General features: G+C 32.4%; 2 protein-coding genes across 3 annotated transcripts in view; both read right to left on the bottom strand.

Annotated features, from left to right (window-relative positions):
- Window positions 1–5,338: 5,338 nt before the first annotated feature.
- On the bottom strand, window positions 5,339–7,416 carry LOC147074647 (uncharacterized). Its single transcript, XM_085943971.1, has 3 exons — window positions 7,290–7,416; window positions 6,808–6,906; window positions 5,339–5,557 (listed from the first exon to the last, which is right to left on the bottom strand). The coding sequence occupies exons 1-3, from the start codon at window positions 7,296–7,298 to the stop codon at window positions 5,384–5,386; spliced, it is 282 nt and encodes a 93-aa protein (XP_085800097.1). The 5' UTR covers window positions 7,299–7,416; the 3' UTR covers window positions 5,339–5,383.
- Window positions 7,417–14,861: 7,445 nt separating this feature from the next.
- The window catches only part of LOC147074646 (uncharacterized), a 49,474-nt gene continuing 46,231 nt past the window's right edge, over window positions 14,862–18,104 (bottom strand). For both annotated transcript variants that reach the window (XM_085943571.1, XM_085943572.1), the window contains exon 6: window positions 14,862–17,244. In XM_085943571.1, coding sequence (XP_085799697.1) covers window positions 17,109–17,244 — 136 coding nt within the window. In that variant the 3' untranslated portion in view covers window positions 14,862–17,108. The remainder of the gene's footprint in view (window positions 17,245–18,104) is intronic.

The raw sequence follows: 18,104 nt of genomic DNA, 5'->3' as shown, positions 1-18,104 counted from the left end.
TTGCGAATAATTAGTCTGATATTTTGTCAGTAATGTATCCATACAACACATTTCTTAGATATTGGACTCAGGAAAGGATGATAAAAATATTATATAAAAAAAATAAGGCGGCTTTTTGGCGCTGCCAAGGGGCGGCATTTTATCTGGGACGTCACTGAATGTAATTGAGGCTTAAGGAATATTGTTAATATCATCAATATACTGTCTATAAGCTGTGAATTGAATAAAAACAGATGTACCAGTGACCAAACTGATTAAGTCGACTTAGTTAAATATGAGATAGTAATTAATGATACATACCTATTATCAATATTCTGTGAATATGGCCTTGTTGTCAAATCATCCTTACTACTATTACTATATAAATAAATATATATATATAATATGTATATATATATAATAAATAAATATACTATTAATATATAAAATATAATATATTATCTTTGATGACTTCATTAGGTATCAGAAACATACTCACATGTTACGGTTTATTTTATGTTTTTTTTTTCGCCTAATAGTACCTAGGTAGGTAATTGAATACGTCATAACCATCTTATTCAGGATGCAGTATTTTAAATTGTACATGTATATTAATTTTCAACACAAATTGCTAGATTTCATTTAATTATAATTTTTTGTAGTATTTGAAGGTTTGTTCAGGTAAAAATTTACTTTGCTGTGAACATTTTAATGTATGTATAATCCAATGTTAAGAATAAAATACACGGTTAGGCCAATTATATTCGCATTCATCCTTTCTTTCCACCAAGCTCAAATCCCCAATTATTGTCACAAGACCACCAGTCACGGGTCATGATCGACCGTGATGAAAGTTAAGTTTAGTTACTCCAAAACAGCCGAGCGCGTAGGTTTGTTAAAGCTATCGCGTTCTATCTGATACGATACGAACGAGGCCGCGTTAACTACAGAGTGATTCATACAAAATGCATCTGTTTCACCTTCGTTGCTCTAAATCTGATACGGTTTGAGCGAACATCGCGTTTATCATACATCCCAAAACAAAAGTGAACCCGTTGGAAGTTACATTCCGAACCATCCATGTACCAGTGCGTGAGTCCAGCATCTTCAAATTACAGTCCACTGCAAAAACGTCACCAATGCATATAACTTTTCATACAAAACACTTTACATGTTGGAATCGTGGAGTAATGCGATGACAGCTTTTAACTGTTTAAAGTAATTTATCATTATCAACTTAATTATTGGAATAAAAATATAGCTTTAATACTTATATTTTTTATTAATCAAAAAAATATTTTGACATAATGTTATTTTATACATTTATAACAAAATTAATATTACAGATTTTCAAGTAACAATATGAACAATCAATGGGGAATATTTTTATAAAATTCCAGTAGTACGTAGGCGATATAAAATAATAAAATAAATCATCAATCAATTAAAATATAATTAGTACATAATTACTACGCTTAATATTAATTTATATAGGAACATTGTCCAATGTAAATTTACATTTTTTATTTTTTTATACATCTATGTATATTATGAACTGTGCATTTTATAGTGTAGATACATAATAATATGTGTGTTATATTAATTGACACTCAAATTATTTACACTATGTAGTATTTCAATTTTTAAATATGTAGGTAAGTATCTATTTTTCCAATAGTTTCTAAAAAAACTATTGATTTTTAAGCAGTTTTTGGCAGTAGGTACTTATGAATCTTGTAAATATTAAAAAAAAACTGAATTGATTAATATTAATTATAATATTGTCATAAATAAACTATTAATTTTAAATTTACTTAGATAAATTACTAGTATTTGGAATAATATATAGAGCGGTTGGCGTGCGTATGCGACATAAGTATCATACTAAACTGGAACTAAAACTTAACTCCATATTTATTAACAGAAAATTTATGACCTATTTGCTCATACACAAGATGATGTCATTCGCATGCATAGACTAATAAATTAAAATATAATTGTATTCAAGTGCTACCTCGCTCACGCGCATTTAATGTCAATAGTATTGAATGGCTACCAACTAGCCAGCGACTCGCGATGATATCATCACAAGTTTTTTTGGAACAAGTTTATTGGGCCACACATACTGAGTATAGGTAGTTTCATTAGATACTTGAGTACACAAACTGGTGACAGTATTTCCAACTCACCTCTAATTTAAACTAAGCGTACTCCATTTTCATTAGACTAAAAAAATACAATCAAATAATATCCTCTCATTTCACAGCCAAAAAAGAGTTTGCGAGCATTTATAATGTATAATAATAATATGTAGCATTTCAACAGTTTTTTTTTAATTGGACGGCATTTGCACAAAAATATAGTTTTCTACCATTTATTATAAGTGAGTATATTTTTGTGTTTTAACTTATAACAATGTATCTCTAAGTTAATTATACAGCGATAGTACAAAAAGAAAACATATAAGTACCTATATTTTAAAAAAATCTTTTATTATGCAGTCGCGGGTTTAGGGACGTGATATTGAGGTCTCTCAAAATAAATAAAAAACCTTAATTCCAAAAAATCAACGCATCTAGTAAATATCAATACACGTGTAGTGTTCGATGTGTGGGTTATGGTGTTGATGATGATGATGAAGAAGTCGAATGTATGCAGAAGCGAGTTTTATTTGCAGCGTAACGGTCGATACGATAGTATAAATACAATGACAGTACATATTATATACTGAGATAGATCCGAACCAGGTACTTAGATTCGAGTGACATTTTGATAAATCAGTATTCGTAATTTATACAGTCAAAAGTAATACCTAAACATTATATTCCAGTACATAATTCTATTGAACAAGTCAGCGGTTTAAATACGAGTAGCTGTGAATTTTATTTATTATTATTACAGTCATATTCTAATATGTTACTATGGGAATGGATATTAGACTAATTTTCCATTGCGATACCGTATTTAATATCGCCAATCAATTTGCTGGCACAGGTAAACAGTTTTTTACCGGTATATGAGTCCCTGGGAATTTATTATTGCGGTCGAATAATTTGATACATTAATAATAGACATTTGATCAATAATATACTGACAGCTACACACGTACCTCTCTCTTTCCTGGAATCACATCCAGTAACTAGAATAAATTATTATTACAATTGGCAGTGATTTCACATAAATATGGTTTAGTTTAGTGTGAACGTGTTTGAATGTTTATGTTATGGGATCATTTGATGTTAGTTGGAGAGATTGTGCTATGCTTTTGGTAATATTTTATATCTACCTAATCTGTGAAAAAAAAACATATTTTTATACATATAATTTAATAATTATTGTATGGCTGGTTGTGAACTTTTTCGAGACCTCTTTTAAATCTTCTGACGAAACGATTGCATTATATGCACCAAAGAAAATTACCGATATCTAAGTATATGACTAATAAAGAAAATTATTGATCTAATTCTATACATACATGAAATAAATTATTTTAATTACAGTTATGAATGTGCACTGTGCAATATGTATTAGATTAAAATAGATGTAAATGTTATAACTTATAACCATATTAGCTAATACATAATATTTTGTATAATTATGTACACAAACATAAACGAACAATGTGTATTTAACGTTATTTTTGAGGACAACATTTTTACCCATGGGAGAGTTGCCGTATGCCGCCATATACATAAATACAAATCGTCTAATCCAGGCATGTCCAACGGGATCCATTTTGCTATGTGAAAGTTGTTTTCAAGTCCGTGTGACCTCGTTGTATCACTTGATTCGTATTTCATCACTCACGTCCTGCCACAGAAGTGAGAGAAAGAAAAATATGAATCACAGCACTTTAAACTGAGTCGTAGGTCTCTTTAGCATCGCAGTAGACTATTCGTACAGTTGGAGAGTTTGGCAATGAGCCCAAAATAAGACCAAAATTATTTATCATTTTCACGACGAATGGGAAATTGAGGGAATGGAACAACTGGGCGCCAGGACAATTGGGCGCTGCACTGTCGAATGAAATAAATAGACGTTCGTTACAATTTTATACATAAAGTAAGCCAGGGATTTTAATCAGTTTCTATCTATTACTTAGTAGTTTTAATTCATTTTGCTCTTTACGTAATATTTTTCTTGCGGATTGGGAATTATCATGCCTGAGGCTTTATATAAAAATAAAAGAACTTAAAAATATGCACAATTAAATCACTATTTACGTGTGCATATTTACATTCTCACCAATTATTAAATAATAATAATATAAATAATATATAGTTTAAAAGTACCTATAAATCGTCGTCCTATAAACGACCTATAAAACGTCCATTTATTTTCGAATTTCATTCGATGCGAGGCGCCCAGTTGTCCCGGCGCCGAATGATCCTAGACCCGAAATTGAGTATTGCTTTGTGATTGGGAAAGACAAATGTTGTTTAACTGTCAAATAATATAATACGTCTGTTGAAGTTTAATAATGAAAATGAATTAGTGTTATGTAGATTGTAGATCATTGAGACTTTTGACACTGGGATCGCACTCAACTCAAAGTATACCTGCTAGCTCTAATGAATATGAAATAGGTAAATAAGTCTATTTAATTATCATGAAACTTTGCATCATAATATGGATCCCAGCGGGTCTATTCTATACAAAAGGCTGCTTTCGTCTGCTAAAACCGCTAACTAGGGTATTTTTGTATCAAATTATTAACACGTATTGTAACAATTATAATTAGCCGGTATTAATTGTTGCAATAAATGATATATTTTAACGGCATGCCCCCTACCTGTGCTAAAATTTAGAGCATGAGCGATAGAGAGAGAGCGAGAGAGAGACAGTTTCGACTGATTAACTGATTACAATACAATTACAATTATAATATTTCAATATAAAATGTATGTAACAAATACTAACACAATATTATCACGTTAGCACGTTAGCGGTCGATAGTCGTCTTTTGTATAGAATAGACCCGCAGGGACTATATTTTTTTTAATATTAAGATGAATACATATTTCTATGGTGGCTGTAGTATAGGCGCATCCTCAAAATTCCTTGGACTGACCGGGTAACAATAATGTTGACATCCTCAAACTATTGAGAAAGGACTGATAAGTTCTGTATAGTATCAAATCCACAAAACTACATTACCTTATGAGGTCACATTATGAGACGATATTCCCCAACTTGTCATTCAACCGACACCGCATTTCGAGGCGTAAGATACTCCGTGATTGGTACGAATGCAGACGACAGATCAAGGATCGCCCCAATGGTGACTGACCTCCGTTAGGGGATGGCATGAGAAGAAGAAGCAAAAAATTAAAAATACAGATAACTTAATCACTATAATTTAGACTTTTTCACTTTTGGACCATAGAGCATGGTCAACCAACGACTATGTGTCGCTCCAACCAGACTCCGGTTGCGTCCAAATATACCCGGTGCCCGTCATGGAGCATATCGCGTTGTAATATCGCCCTGGACTGCGACAATACGACCACTGGGGACATCGACACCTAAAAAGTGTCTGGAACTCCTCCTTGCACACTTCGTTCCACCAGCATGTCCTCTGAAACATACAAAAAATATTTTATTCTCCTTCTTCTGGTGCCGTCTTCTATCGAAGGTTGGTGACCGACTTACAGTACACTTCCCTATACTCGACCTTCGCATCAAATCTTTAGACATTGATACACTAATGGAGGCGGCAAACCAACGACAATCTTTTATACCCACGTTTCTGCTGCCTTCTGCGTATCCCTGCACTATGAGTTGGAGTACATCATACTCTCATTGGCTCGTCTTAAAATCTCCTTATTGGTAATTCGATTAGTATTGGATATCTAACTAATAATTTGAATTTGATTGTTTTACGAATATGATTTATATAATATAATATATTCATTTGCCTTATCAACTGTCGATGGTAGCTTATGCGTAACGCTAACGTAACCTAACCTAATCTAACCTAACCTAACCGAATATATAATATATATTATGTATTACAATTTTATATGGTTTATGTTGGTATAGGTAATACATTTTTTTGATATTGTTTTAAACATACATACTTTCAAAACACCTCAGTCAGATATAGTATAGGTACTTAAGGCTATACCTCAGTTGAGGCATGGTCTAAGAAGATCGTGGCTAGGCGATGCGCGGATTGCGGGTCGCGGGTGCAAATGACGCATGCCGAACGAAATATAATTTGTCATATAAATCCAACATGCGTCCATTTAATGTTCTGTTTATTGTTCTATTAGTAACAATAACAGTAACAAAACATGTTTTCTTTTTCATGTAAATGGGTAACGTTTTTAGTCATCTTTACACGATTTAGAATTAATAGCCCCGTCGCCATCACGAAACAAATTGACGTATTGACACCTCGACGTTCGCTCTCCGAATGCCAGCGAGTCCAAAATTTTGCCGCGCCTATAGTTGAAAATTATTTGCCGTTTCGCTGATGTATCGTCTTAATAAAAAAAAATGTTTGAAAAAGATACGACGCCTGATAGGACTCGAACCCGTATTCACTGTATTCGCCACAATGAGCTTTACCAACCGACGAGTCACATTTTTCCTATCTAATTACGACAACATTAACTAGTGATTTTTAATTAAGATTTTATCTATTATGTACCTATAATAGTATCTCACGTGTTTTCAAATCTATATGTTCAGCACATAGAATATTACATTTTGAAATCTTGTGAATTACATTGAATAAAAAATACTTATTATTTTTTAGTAAAAAATAGGAATATAAGATACTTATGTGATTATAATTATGATATAATACCAAATCTTATTTACCTCTGTCAAATAACCTTTGATAGATTGGTCTGAGTAACTCCTTTTTGATATGGATCTTTCATAACTCATGGACGAACACAGAATCAGTAGAAATGCAACCTTAAATCACAAAAATAACATATGTATTTTTTTTTAAATTTTAACAGCATTCTACAATCACACAATTGATTCAGATAAAAGAAACTCAATTGAAATTAATTAATTTAAAAAATATTTTCATATAGGTACCTTATGTATTCTTAGTTTGAGAAATTTACTATACCTACTGTCACATCGTTTGTCACCTGTATTATAGTTGTAAATTATAAAATGTTATTCTTATTCTTTTCTATTTTTAAGTTATGAAATTGAATTGTTTTAGAATAATAATAAATACTTTATTGGCATACTTTGTGTTTTACACCTTTCACTTTTTTGTTCTTGAAAATAATTCACTAAAAAGCTTTTAAATGTATGATACTGAAAACAAATTCAATATTTACCTTAAACATAATATATGCTCAGTTTTTCCACACTATTGGAGATAATTTTCACTCAGGACTTTAATTTTCCATAATCTAACGAGCGACTTTCACGTATTTGGTTATGAAATGATAACACGCCTTTGACATATCGTGGAAAATGTTCAAAAGAGATCTTTAAAAGCAATGAAATGATCATTTTTCTACCCTTTCTAACATTGGCTGTGTGTTTATAATGGATTGAACACTGAAAATGCAGTTTGGTCTCTTTGGCTATTGGTAATGCTTTCCCGGGATTTTCACCACATTTTCACAACAACATCGAATTGCACGTAGGCATTTACTGCTGACACCTGTTGGGAAAATTGGAAAATTATATAATTGCTTTCATACTCACTGTTTTTTGAAAAAGATGGAATATAGGGAACTGTTAAAAAAACAAATAAAGAAATATTATTTTCACAGTTTATTTTACTTCTGCCTCATTTTCGTATTTCATAATTGTCAGTATTTATTTCATTGTGAAGTAGTATATTTCTTGGTTGAATTCTGTAATATTTAAATAAATAAAAATATAGTTTAATAAACTACTTTTATTCAACGAATAAAACACAATATTTGAGAATGTAACATTCTTAAACATACATTATTTGAAGACATCTCATGCATCTATCCGCTAGAAAAAATCTTTTTAGAAAAAAATACGACACCCGATGGAGCTTGAACCTATAACCGCTGGATTCACGCCAATGTGCCTTTCCAATTAAGCTACAGGCACCCTTCTTAATTACGACGATTTTAACTAGTAGTTGTTACATAAAATGCTGATTCAATTGCTTTATAATCAGAGTTGCCAACTGTGGCTGATAAAAACATGCCAGACGGGTATGAAAACAAGCTATTTGGCATGAAAAACTGCTAGATTTTGTGAAAATAACGTTGCAAGTAAATTTACTTATTCTACCATGAACTAAGTCAATACCTTTGCTTTCGCGTATCGAAAAAATATCGTTACGTGTAAAAACCATACATTAAATATTAACAGAAATATATTTCAAAATCAACAACAGATACCTACATAATAATTTTTATATATTATGTCAACGGCATTCAAGTTTCGTTTTATGTTTGAAGACGAGGGCTTCTTTCTTGTAGGACAGACATAGAGAATTAAAGAACATACCTTTTAGATGAATAATGTTTAAATTACTATTTTATATATGCGGAAATTTGGAGTAATATACAAAAACATTAAATAATGCATGCAATTATTTCATCGTATTTTATTTCTCACTAAAATAGGTACCGATTGTAAGAAATTTGACGCGCATGAAAAAAAATCTAGCGTTTTTTCAACACACTGTTGGAGGGGAGGCATAAAAAAAATACTAGTAAAAACGCCACAAGCCAGATGCGTTTTTTGCAAGCTAGATGTCTCTCGAAAAATCCTAGATCTGGCAAGAAAAACGCTAAATTGGCAACGCTGGTTATAATGTTGGCTATCGATTTATGTATGTTAAATTAAGGTGCCTATTGCTAACCATTTTTTTTCTAATGGTTATATGCATGAGATATTTTTAAATTATTTATGTTCAACAACATTTTTATTAAGTATAATTAACTATTTCTTTTATTCAACGAATAATTCACAAGATTTAAGAATGTATCATTCCAATTATTGAAAATACATAATTTTGAAAAACACTTTCTGAGAGAATATATTATAACCAATAGAAAAAATCCCTTTTTTGAAAAAAGTAAGTTACCCCGGGGGGAGAATCGAACCCTGCATCTCCCGATTATACGCCCCATCCGTGCATTACCACTATGCTACGCAGTGACATACTAATTGCGACAAATTTCAACTATTGGTCAATTTTAATATCTACTCATCAGCGCTCTTCCAAATCAAGCTACTTTGGCTTATATATATGGTTATAATAATATATTCTCTCAGAAAATGTTTTTCAAAATTATGTAAGTATTTTCAACATTTTTATTAATGTGGGGTTACGGACAAAACTGTAATTTCCTAATTTGTTGACAATAAATTATTGAATACAAATAATAACTATGAATCATGTTATTATTTCTTGAACGATAGATACAAATTGATTTTTTGATTTGAGGAACTCTTGAACCCTTACCTGGCTGACACATATATTAAATTCGACAAACGAAAATAATTATCTCTTTTATTATGACTCTAACTACTGGGGTACAAACAAAAGTTATTAATAAATATGGCATAATAATGATTATTAAATAATAATATCGATAAATCCAGTCTGCTGTTGAAAGCGTGAATAGGCAGCGAACTCCAGAATAGAAACAGCCTCTGATCGGATTCCTCATTTTTTTTTTATCAAAAAGGTTGCAGAATATAAATAAATTATAGAATATAAAGAGAGGCCTCTAAAAATAAAAGTATCCAGGACGGTTTTGAAACATTCAGTGATGAACAATTGAAATTTACTGCCTGTACACATTGTTGTATTATTATAAAGTTTTTTATTCGCTCTGTGATAATTAATTCATTTATGAATTATTATTAACATTGGCAGTTAAAAACAAATTCGTGTAACAGGAATTTCCGCAGAGTCAATCAATAAAAACGAGTCTTGACCAAAATTCAATGAAAATTGCAGTGAATAAATAATATTATGTTCATATTTTGTTACATGGTTGTGTGTTGTGTTTAGAGTAGGGTTTCGGGAATTTCCCGACGGGAATTCTCGAGAAATTTTCGGGATATTCCATCCCGAATCTCGAGAATGGAAATTTTTAACATTTCGAGAAATCCCGGATCTCGAGAATCTTTTCTCGGGATTTGGGATTTCTTTATTATCAAATATTAATTGAAAAAACGATTTTCTATATGGAAAAAGTGGACAGAAAACACAAAATTCAAGGCATGATCGGGGAATATAATACAATTAAGCCAACGTCGAATCAAAATGAGCGCAATTTTTGCAACATCAGAGAATTCAATACTCAAAAGCGTACGCGATTGACAGTTTTTTGAAATTCTATTTTAATAAGTAATGTTTTAAATTATTTTTGTTTTCCTACTTCTATTTTGTTTGTCTTCTTCATTGATAGTCATCTTACATAAATAAAAAAAAATATTTGTTTTGAAATTTGTCTGTTTTTACACAGATTCTAGGATTTTTTTTTGAAATTTCCCGATTTCTCGACAATTCTCGAGAATTATTTTCTGGAAATCCCGAATCTCGAGAATTCAAAATTTCATCATTTCGGGAAATCCCGAATCTCGAGATTGAGATTTTGTCGGGAAATACCCAACTCTTGTTGTGTTCACAAAATCGATAATTACTAATGGTAAAGGGGTAAAGAAATAAAAAGAGTTCTCTCACATTTAAGTAACATTTATTCAATAAAAACACACACAAAACAAACACAATAAATACTCATAATAAATAACATTTAAATTGCATTGGATTTTCAAATATGCAAAAAGTAAATCCAATAACATAATACACACAAAATAAGTCAACATTTACAAATAAAATTATTAATAATTAGAATACATATTCTATTACTGGTAGACAATATGGACTTAAAACTTAAATTTATCTAAATAATTTACAGATATGGCAATAATTATTTATTTTAGAATACTAAAGCTAGCCGTTCGACCACCGCGGCAAATGAAAGACGACATACGACAAACGATAACACAAACAATGACCCGTCCTTACCAACCCAATCAACCACAATCGGTCTTAATCGATCGTATTACGAGGCCTTACTTATGGATATGAAGCATTACCAGTTTTTTACGTCTCAGGAGCAGATATCCAAAATTGAGGTCCTGTGCGTGTGTTTACAGAGTTGACTTTATTTAATCGAAAATGGCATGGAAGAGAAACGCACGGAGAACTAACATCAAATTAATGCATTTATACATAGAATACAAAAAAAACAATGCTAAAACAATACGATACAAAATTATGTGATGTACAATAAGACGCCGCATTTTTTTTAAAAGCTATACAGTTGGCCTTGTGGCGACCAGGTTGGACCGATTTGACCATCTCTTCCCTCTCAGAGCACCAGTGGCGAAGGGTGGAGGTAGGCTGTTAAGATCCGCCATAAATAATGCACATTAAACTATGTCAGTCATACGTATTTGTTTTCATTGAAATAAGATTACAATTTACAGATGGTGATGGTTTATTTTTAAAATTTAATTAAACGCTGCGAAAACCAAGCCATAATAGATAATAGACAAAAAATTCTCGTTTATCTATAAAATATCTAAAATTATGCAATGAAATCATACATACGTTGGATATCTTATAGATAGATAGAATAGTACGTAATCTATTACACTTTGGTGAAATGAACAAATGAACCAACAATATGTGTAATATGTATTCTTAATTCAACGAAAACAAATAAGTATGAATGAAAAAGTGTCATATCGCCCAAAATATACCAAATTGGTTTAGGCAGGGCTTAATTTATTTTTAAAAACTAACTAGCACCATCTGTAAATAATTATAGTCTTAGTTCAATAAAAACAAATACGTATGACTGACAAAGTGTAATGTGCATCATTTATGGGGGATCTTAACAGCCTACCTCCACCCTTCGCTACTGCAGAGCACATTCTCGGACATTCCTATTTGACAGACGACAATATTGTATAGAGATGTAACATCACTACTCAATAGTGTCGCTCACGTTAATTATTTATTGTCTATGCCGCTCGAACGGCTAGCTTTAGAATAATAGAACAATGTTTAAAATTTCCATTAACTACCTACTTTAATTTAGCGAAATTTCTCTTAAAAAATAACTATATTTTAATGATATGATTACCTACAATATTATATTCAAAATTATTTTTTATTCTATGCTTAATCAATTGTTTTTAATATTCCCATCCCCAAACCACCCACAATCCTTGTTAAATATTAAACCCAAAAAACAAAAATATCTAACTATTAATATTATGACACACGATGACAGTACAAATCTCCATTTTTTTTATTAATTAATATTATTATTATTGTAAATGTAAAGTATACATTTTTTTACTGTATCTAACTATAATAATGGTGACTATACTACAATAATATATAATAATGTCAATTATCTTTAGTGAATATATTGAGGAAAGGGTTCACACAAAATTGACCGACAAGGACGATTGACTGCAGACGAAAACAAAGTGTTATATCAATTTAATCCCAGTATTTTTCCATTTATTTGATTACTTTAGGCTTTTTGTATTATTTAAAAATGGATAAAGAAAAAAAATACGGTAAGTATAATTAATTTCATCGACTATGAACTAGAAACATTAAACATTATAAACTTCAATCTTTATTATCAAATGTTATTTTTTGATACTGAAATGTCAAAATAACCAGGGCTTCGAACCGTAAACCGATAACCGGAAACCAATAACCGGAAAACCGTTATTTTTACCGAAAACAATATACATATCGGTTTTTTCGGTTCGGTATATGTTCAAACACGCGTTAACATGATATTATCCCCACTTCAGTTGTCGTGACGCATCTCGACATAATATATTATTTTTTTAAATGTATGGCTATGGCCGTGCGATGCAGTATAACCATTAGTTTTGGAGGGTGGCGCCTGGCTATCATACAAGTAGGTACCATAAATTAATGATCTAAATAGAATAGGTAGAAAATAAATTTGTAATACAAATAAAAACATTTAAAAATAATCACTCAGAGCTGAACGGAAAATCGAAAACCGGAACCGAACCGATAGATATTTTTTTACTTGAACCGGAACAAAAACCGAAACGAAAAAAAAATTAAGTTCGAAGCCCCGAAAATAACTATGCAGAAACTTATTTCATAACTGTTTCGCACCACAATTTTATTATTACAATAAATCAAATAATATGTGTTATAATAATATATTTTATTCACACGCACAGCAAGTTGCAGCAAACACGAATTATCCTGCCGTAGCTTGCAGCAATCTGCGGTAACCTTCAGTAACTGCGGTCGAGTTTTACTGAATCTACATGGCGATGCGTTCGATCACTACACTATTGTAACTAATGCGTTTTTCTAGCAACTTGAGGTGCGCATCTGTCGACCCTCTGCAGGTTGATATTACGATCAAACAGATAATATGTACATAATTAAACCAAACTTCAGCTTAATTCCCGTTTCATATACAGCGAATATTATCGCACGATTATTAGTCGCAGACGAAGGCGAATTACATGCTTTCATGTGGAGTATATTTTACTAATATTGTCACCGTACAAAACAATCACGGAAGATAAATGAATAAAATAAACAAGAATGAAATGCTCACTATTGATTATATTATATGGGAACTGCTACAATATTTTCTGTGTGTGAAACCATGCATTAGGTTACGTACACACAGATACGAGGCCACTTGGCGGCCGATATACGGCCCCAACCACAGAGGCTTGAAAAAGTCGCTTCAGTAATGTAAAAACTTCTATACAGTTCCATATTCCACTGGAATCTTGCGACTTTATATCGTTCGAAAATATTCGATGCGTATGAAACCGGCGTAACACTTCGTTCATGACTGGCATATATCATGGGTTACTGACAAAAGTTGACAAGTCTCGAAATCATGTTATGGAGTAATTATTGCAATTTGAAGTTTAACATTCCCACTAAAATCACGCATAATGCTCATTTCTTTGGACTTTATGTGCATGTTCCATAAGCCGGCTCGCACATCACAACTCGCCTCGTGTGCCTGACCGCCATAAATCAAAACTTCCGAGAACGGGCGGCCAGTGTTGCATGACACAACTCGCACATCTAACTAGCGACAGTCGCGCTTAGCCTTCGAAACGTATGGATATTTCAATGTGGTGATCGGCGAGCCGGTATAGGAATGACCAATTCGTAGGTGTTTCTTTGTGACTTCGACCCTCCGACTCGGAGCCCGAGAAGGATGCAACATGTCGAATGCAACAGCCAAATGTTTTTTTCAGACGAAACAGTTGCATTCGATCAATCTGCGAAGCTCCATTTGGCAACACGTATTATGTTGTTTCGTTAAATAACGATGACGTCACATCGACGTATTCGACACGTTTTTAGGCGAGACGAGTTTCAATGTGCGAGCCGACTAATACATAGAATGTCCTTGAATTTTTCTAGCACACATATTTATACATGGACATATTAGAATCCCTTGTTAACTCTAAATACCAAAATTATTGACTAACCAACTTTTGGCAGCAATCCTATTAAACGCAACGATATTAAGTAAGTAGGTGCATACTTAAACAATTTATTAACAATTTTGCTGTTAATTCTAATAAGACATAATATTATATTATAATATTTAAATAATTTAAAAATACTTATCACTCTCAATAGATTTATCACGCATAATTTTATTTCTTGCGAATTATATTTCAATTGACTCAATAATTTATTAAAATACATATATTATTATATAAGTTACAACTAATTTGATGATCATGTATAAAAATGTATGATTTAATCAACAATTTTAGATAGTGCGACAATCGTTTTTATAGCTATTTTACTCTCATGAAAATATTTTACGGTCGCAAAATGGAGTCGTATATCGGCAAATTTTGGTTTCCACATACACACGTTTGTTAGATCAAAGCAATCTTTTATAATGCAAATGATAGTTTCTGTTTATATCTACTCTATATTGTATACAACCGCAAAGTGTGGTCCATCCCTAAGGCAGAGATTTTCAAAGTTTTTTTTTCATGACACCATGTTGTAAATATTTTTTCGCGACGCGGCCTTTTAAAAAAAACTGTTACTGGGATGGCTGAGCATAATTAATTCATGAAATCAAACAGCTTTTTATTACAGCTACCGCCGAGTCAGCTTTGTTGGCTTGCAACTAGCAGCTCAGATGACATCGGAAATGGAACCAGGATTCGAAAATCAGCAAAAAAATCATTTACTACAATAACCAAAAAACACCCAGTTCCATATCGATTGTTTTATCTTTTAATGTAGGTACTGTCACAAGACGCCTTATCAATACCGAAGTAAAATTAAATGGATATTGGGTCACGAAAGAACTTTGAAACCTTTTGAAAAGCGGTTGTTTTACTAATGATTAGGACATTTGGAGACAGTGGGCTACAATCCAATCAGATTTCGTGTTCGTACATAATGTCTGCAAGTATGCTAGAATCTATCATTGTAACTATGCATTAGCATTAGCACATTGAATTAAGTTCGGTCGAAATTAATATATTATTTTGAACAAACTGCGAAACTGCACATTTTGAAAACCACTGCCATAAAGTATTCAGTACCTAAGTGATACCGGTAGTCCCAGAAGTACCCGACCTGACGTATAGATAGCAGTTGTTGTTTAAAAATAGTTACCATGATAGAAAGTACCAACCTTATAAAGCCTAAGTTTGAAGTTTGACGATGCTACGTTGTTCAGTAATTATTTGTCAGCCATCAACAGTGAACGCTCTCAGTGAATGGAATGGAATGGAAAAAATTAGTCATATTTATGTGATACAATACTTTCATTTGAAAGGCTTCAGTCCAACCAATATCAAAGCGGCGCTAGATTCTACTCTGGGGGTGTCTGCTCCTTTGTTTACAATAGTAACATATTGGGTGGCTGAGTACGAGGCTGTACGAGCTGCCAAGACGAACATCGCAGTGGTCTACCAAATGAGGTGACCATGCCAGAAATGGTGACGAAAATCCACAAAATGGTATTGGATAAACGTCGACTGAAATTGCACGAGCTAGTAGACATGATAGGCATTTCAAAAAGTGCCAAACATCACATATTGATTGAAAATTTGAACATGAGAAAGCTGTGCGCAAGGTGGGTGCCGCGATTACTCACAATGGAACAAAAACAGCAGAGGGAGGATGTTTCAATCGAGTGTTTGGCAAAGTTTCACAGCAATAAAGCAGAGTTTTTGCATCTATTCATAACCATGGATGAAACATGGGTCCCTCACTTTACACCTGAGATGAAAGAACAGTCAAAACAATCGACTGAAAGGGGAGAATCGGCTCCAAAGAAGGCAAAGACAGTTCCATCTACAGGCAAGGTCAACGTCAGTTTTTTGGAATGCGCGTGGGGTAATTTTCATTGATTATCTTCAGAAAGGAAAATCAATCAACGGCGTGTATTATCCAAACTTATTGCAGCGTTTGAGTGATGAAATCAAGAAAAAATAACCGCATTTGGCGAAAAAGAAAGTTTTGTTTCATCAGGACAATTTATCAGTTCACACATCCATTATCGCGATGGCCAAAATCAATGAGTTAAAGTTCGAATTGCTTCCTCACGCACCCTATTCGCCAGATTTTGCCCCATCGGATTATTTTCTGTTTCCAAATTTGAAAAAATGGCTCGGTGGTAAAAGGTTTGCCAACAATGAAGAGGTGGAGTCGGCGGTTAATGGCTATTTTGAGGAGCTCGACGATTCTCAATATTAACAGGGTATCAAAGCTATTGAACATCGCTGGAAAAAGTGTATCGACCTAAAAGGAGACTACGTAGAGAAATAAAAAAGTCCCAATTTTTTTGTGTTTTCTTTGTTAGGTCGGGTACTTCTGGGACCACCTCGTACATAATATTTCAAAATACTATTAACCTATAAAACATGAAAGAATCAAATCTTTATTTTCCGTTGTTGAGCAAAAATGAAATTGAGCGAAAATGAAAAAATCACACTTAAATAAACTTTTCATGAAATAAAAAGTTAAAATACCATGGGAAATTATCAAAAAATACAGTTACGGACAAAATAGTACCACCCATTTGAAGGAAAATCTTATGTTGTATGGGATGTGTTTACATAGGATGAATATTTGCTCCGTTTATATCGTTGAAGTTACTGTCCAGTGTAACTTCTGTAATCATATCTTCACTCTCTTCTCCGCCTTCTCGTGACTTTACCTCTCCAAGGTGGTCTGCCTCTGCATTTTCTCTGTAATAAAATTGCGTATAGCATTAATTATCAAATATTTTTTACAATCATAAAATTGTGTACGATTATTTTTTTCAAGACTACGATTTTGAAATATTTTTAGTATGGTTGATATAATAATGCCTACATTGGCAGAACTGGTTATAAATTAAATAGAAAATGACGGCTTGATTTACTGACGCTATGCATTGTTTTCTTAGGTAATAATATTATTATAGATTTGAGATTTTACGTGATCGATCACCTAAAATAGAATAATGATGGTGCGTTGTATGAAAACATGTTTTAAGCCCAGCTAAGAACAACATGTAAATAAATAAAAATTGTACAAAAAATGGAATATTCTTTATGCTATTTCATTGGAAGTAGTGACAAATGGTCTTGTGTAAAAGTGTTTTGATTATAACGTGCGAATTTGTACGATGTGAACTATCCAAACTACATTTAGTTTTGAAACAGTTTCAAACAAATGGTTTGCGAGCTTTACTGCATAATTTTATTTATTTTGGTATTAATAGGCTTTTGGCCTGTGCTTACCACAAATGAATCTGGTATGCGAAAGGAATTAATGGCAATGAAATTGCTGATCAATTGGCAAAAAAATCTGTAAAATACCCATCAGAAAATATAAGAATTCCATACACAGATTTTAACGCCCAGTTTAAACAAACAATGAGCGAAAATAACGGTAAATATTTAGAAAATCTTGGGATTGAAAAGGGAACACACTGCTATCAAAACTTTTATAGTAGATCTCCTAAAACTTGGTTTAGTAAACATTGTAAAATAAAGCGAGATGTAATAGTGACAATAGCTAGAAGCAGGACAGGGCATTACAGTCTCAACGAATCATTGTACAA

This window comes from Rhyacophila brunnea, unplaced genomic scaffold (assembly GCF_057557595.1).
Source record: "Rhyacophila brunnea isolate RB1 unplaced genomic scaffold, BYU_Rbru_1.0 scaffold_16, whole genome shotgun sequence".
In the NCBI taxonomy this organism is placed as follows: domain Eukaryota; kingdom Metazoa; phylum Arthropoda; class Insecta; order Trichoptera; family Rhyacophilidae; genus Rhyacophila; species Rhyacophila brunnea.
This window is presented reverse-complemented; position numbering and strand designations above follow the sequence as displayed.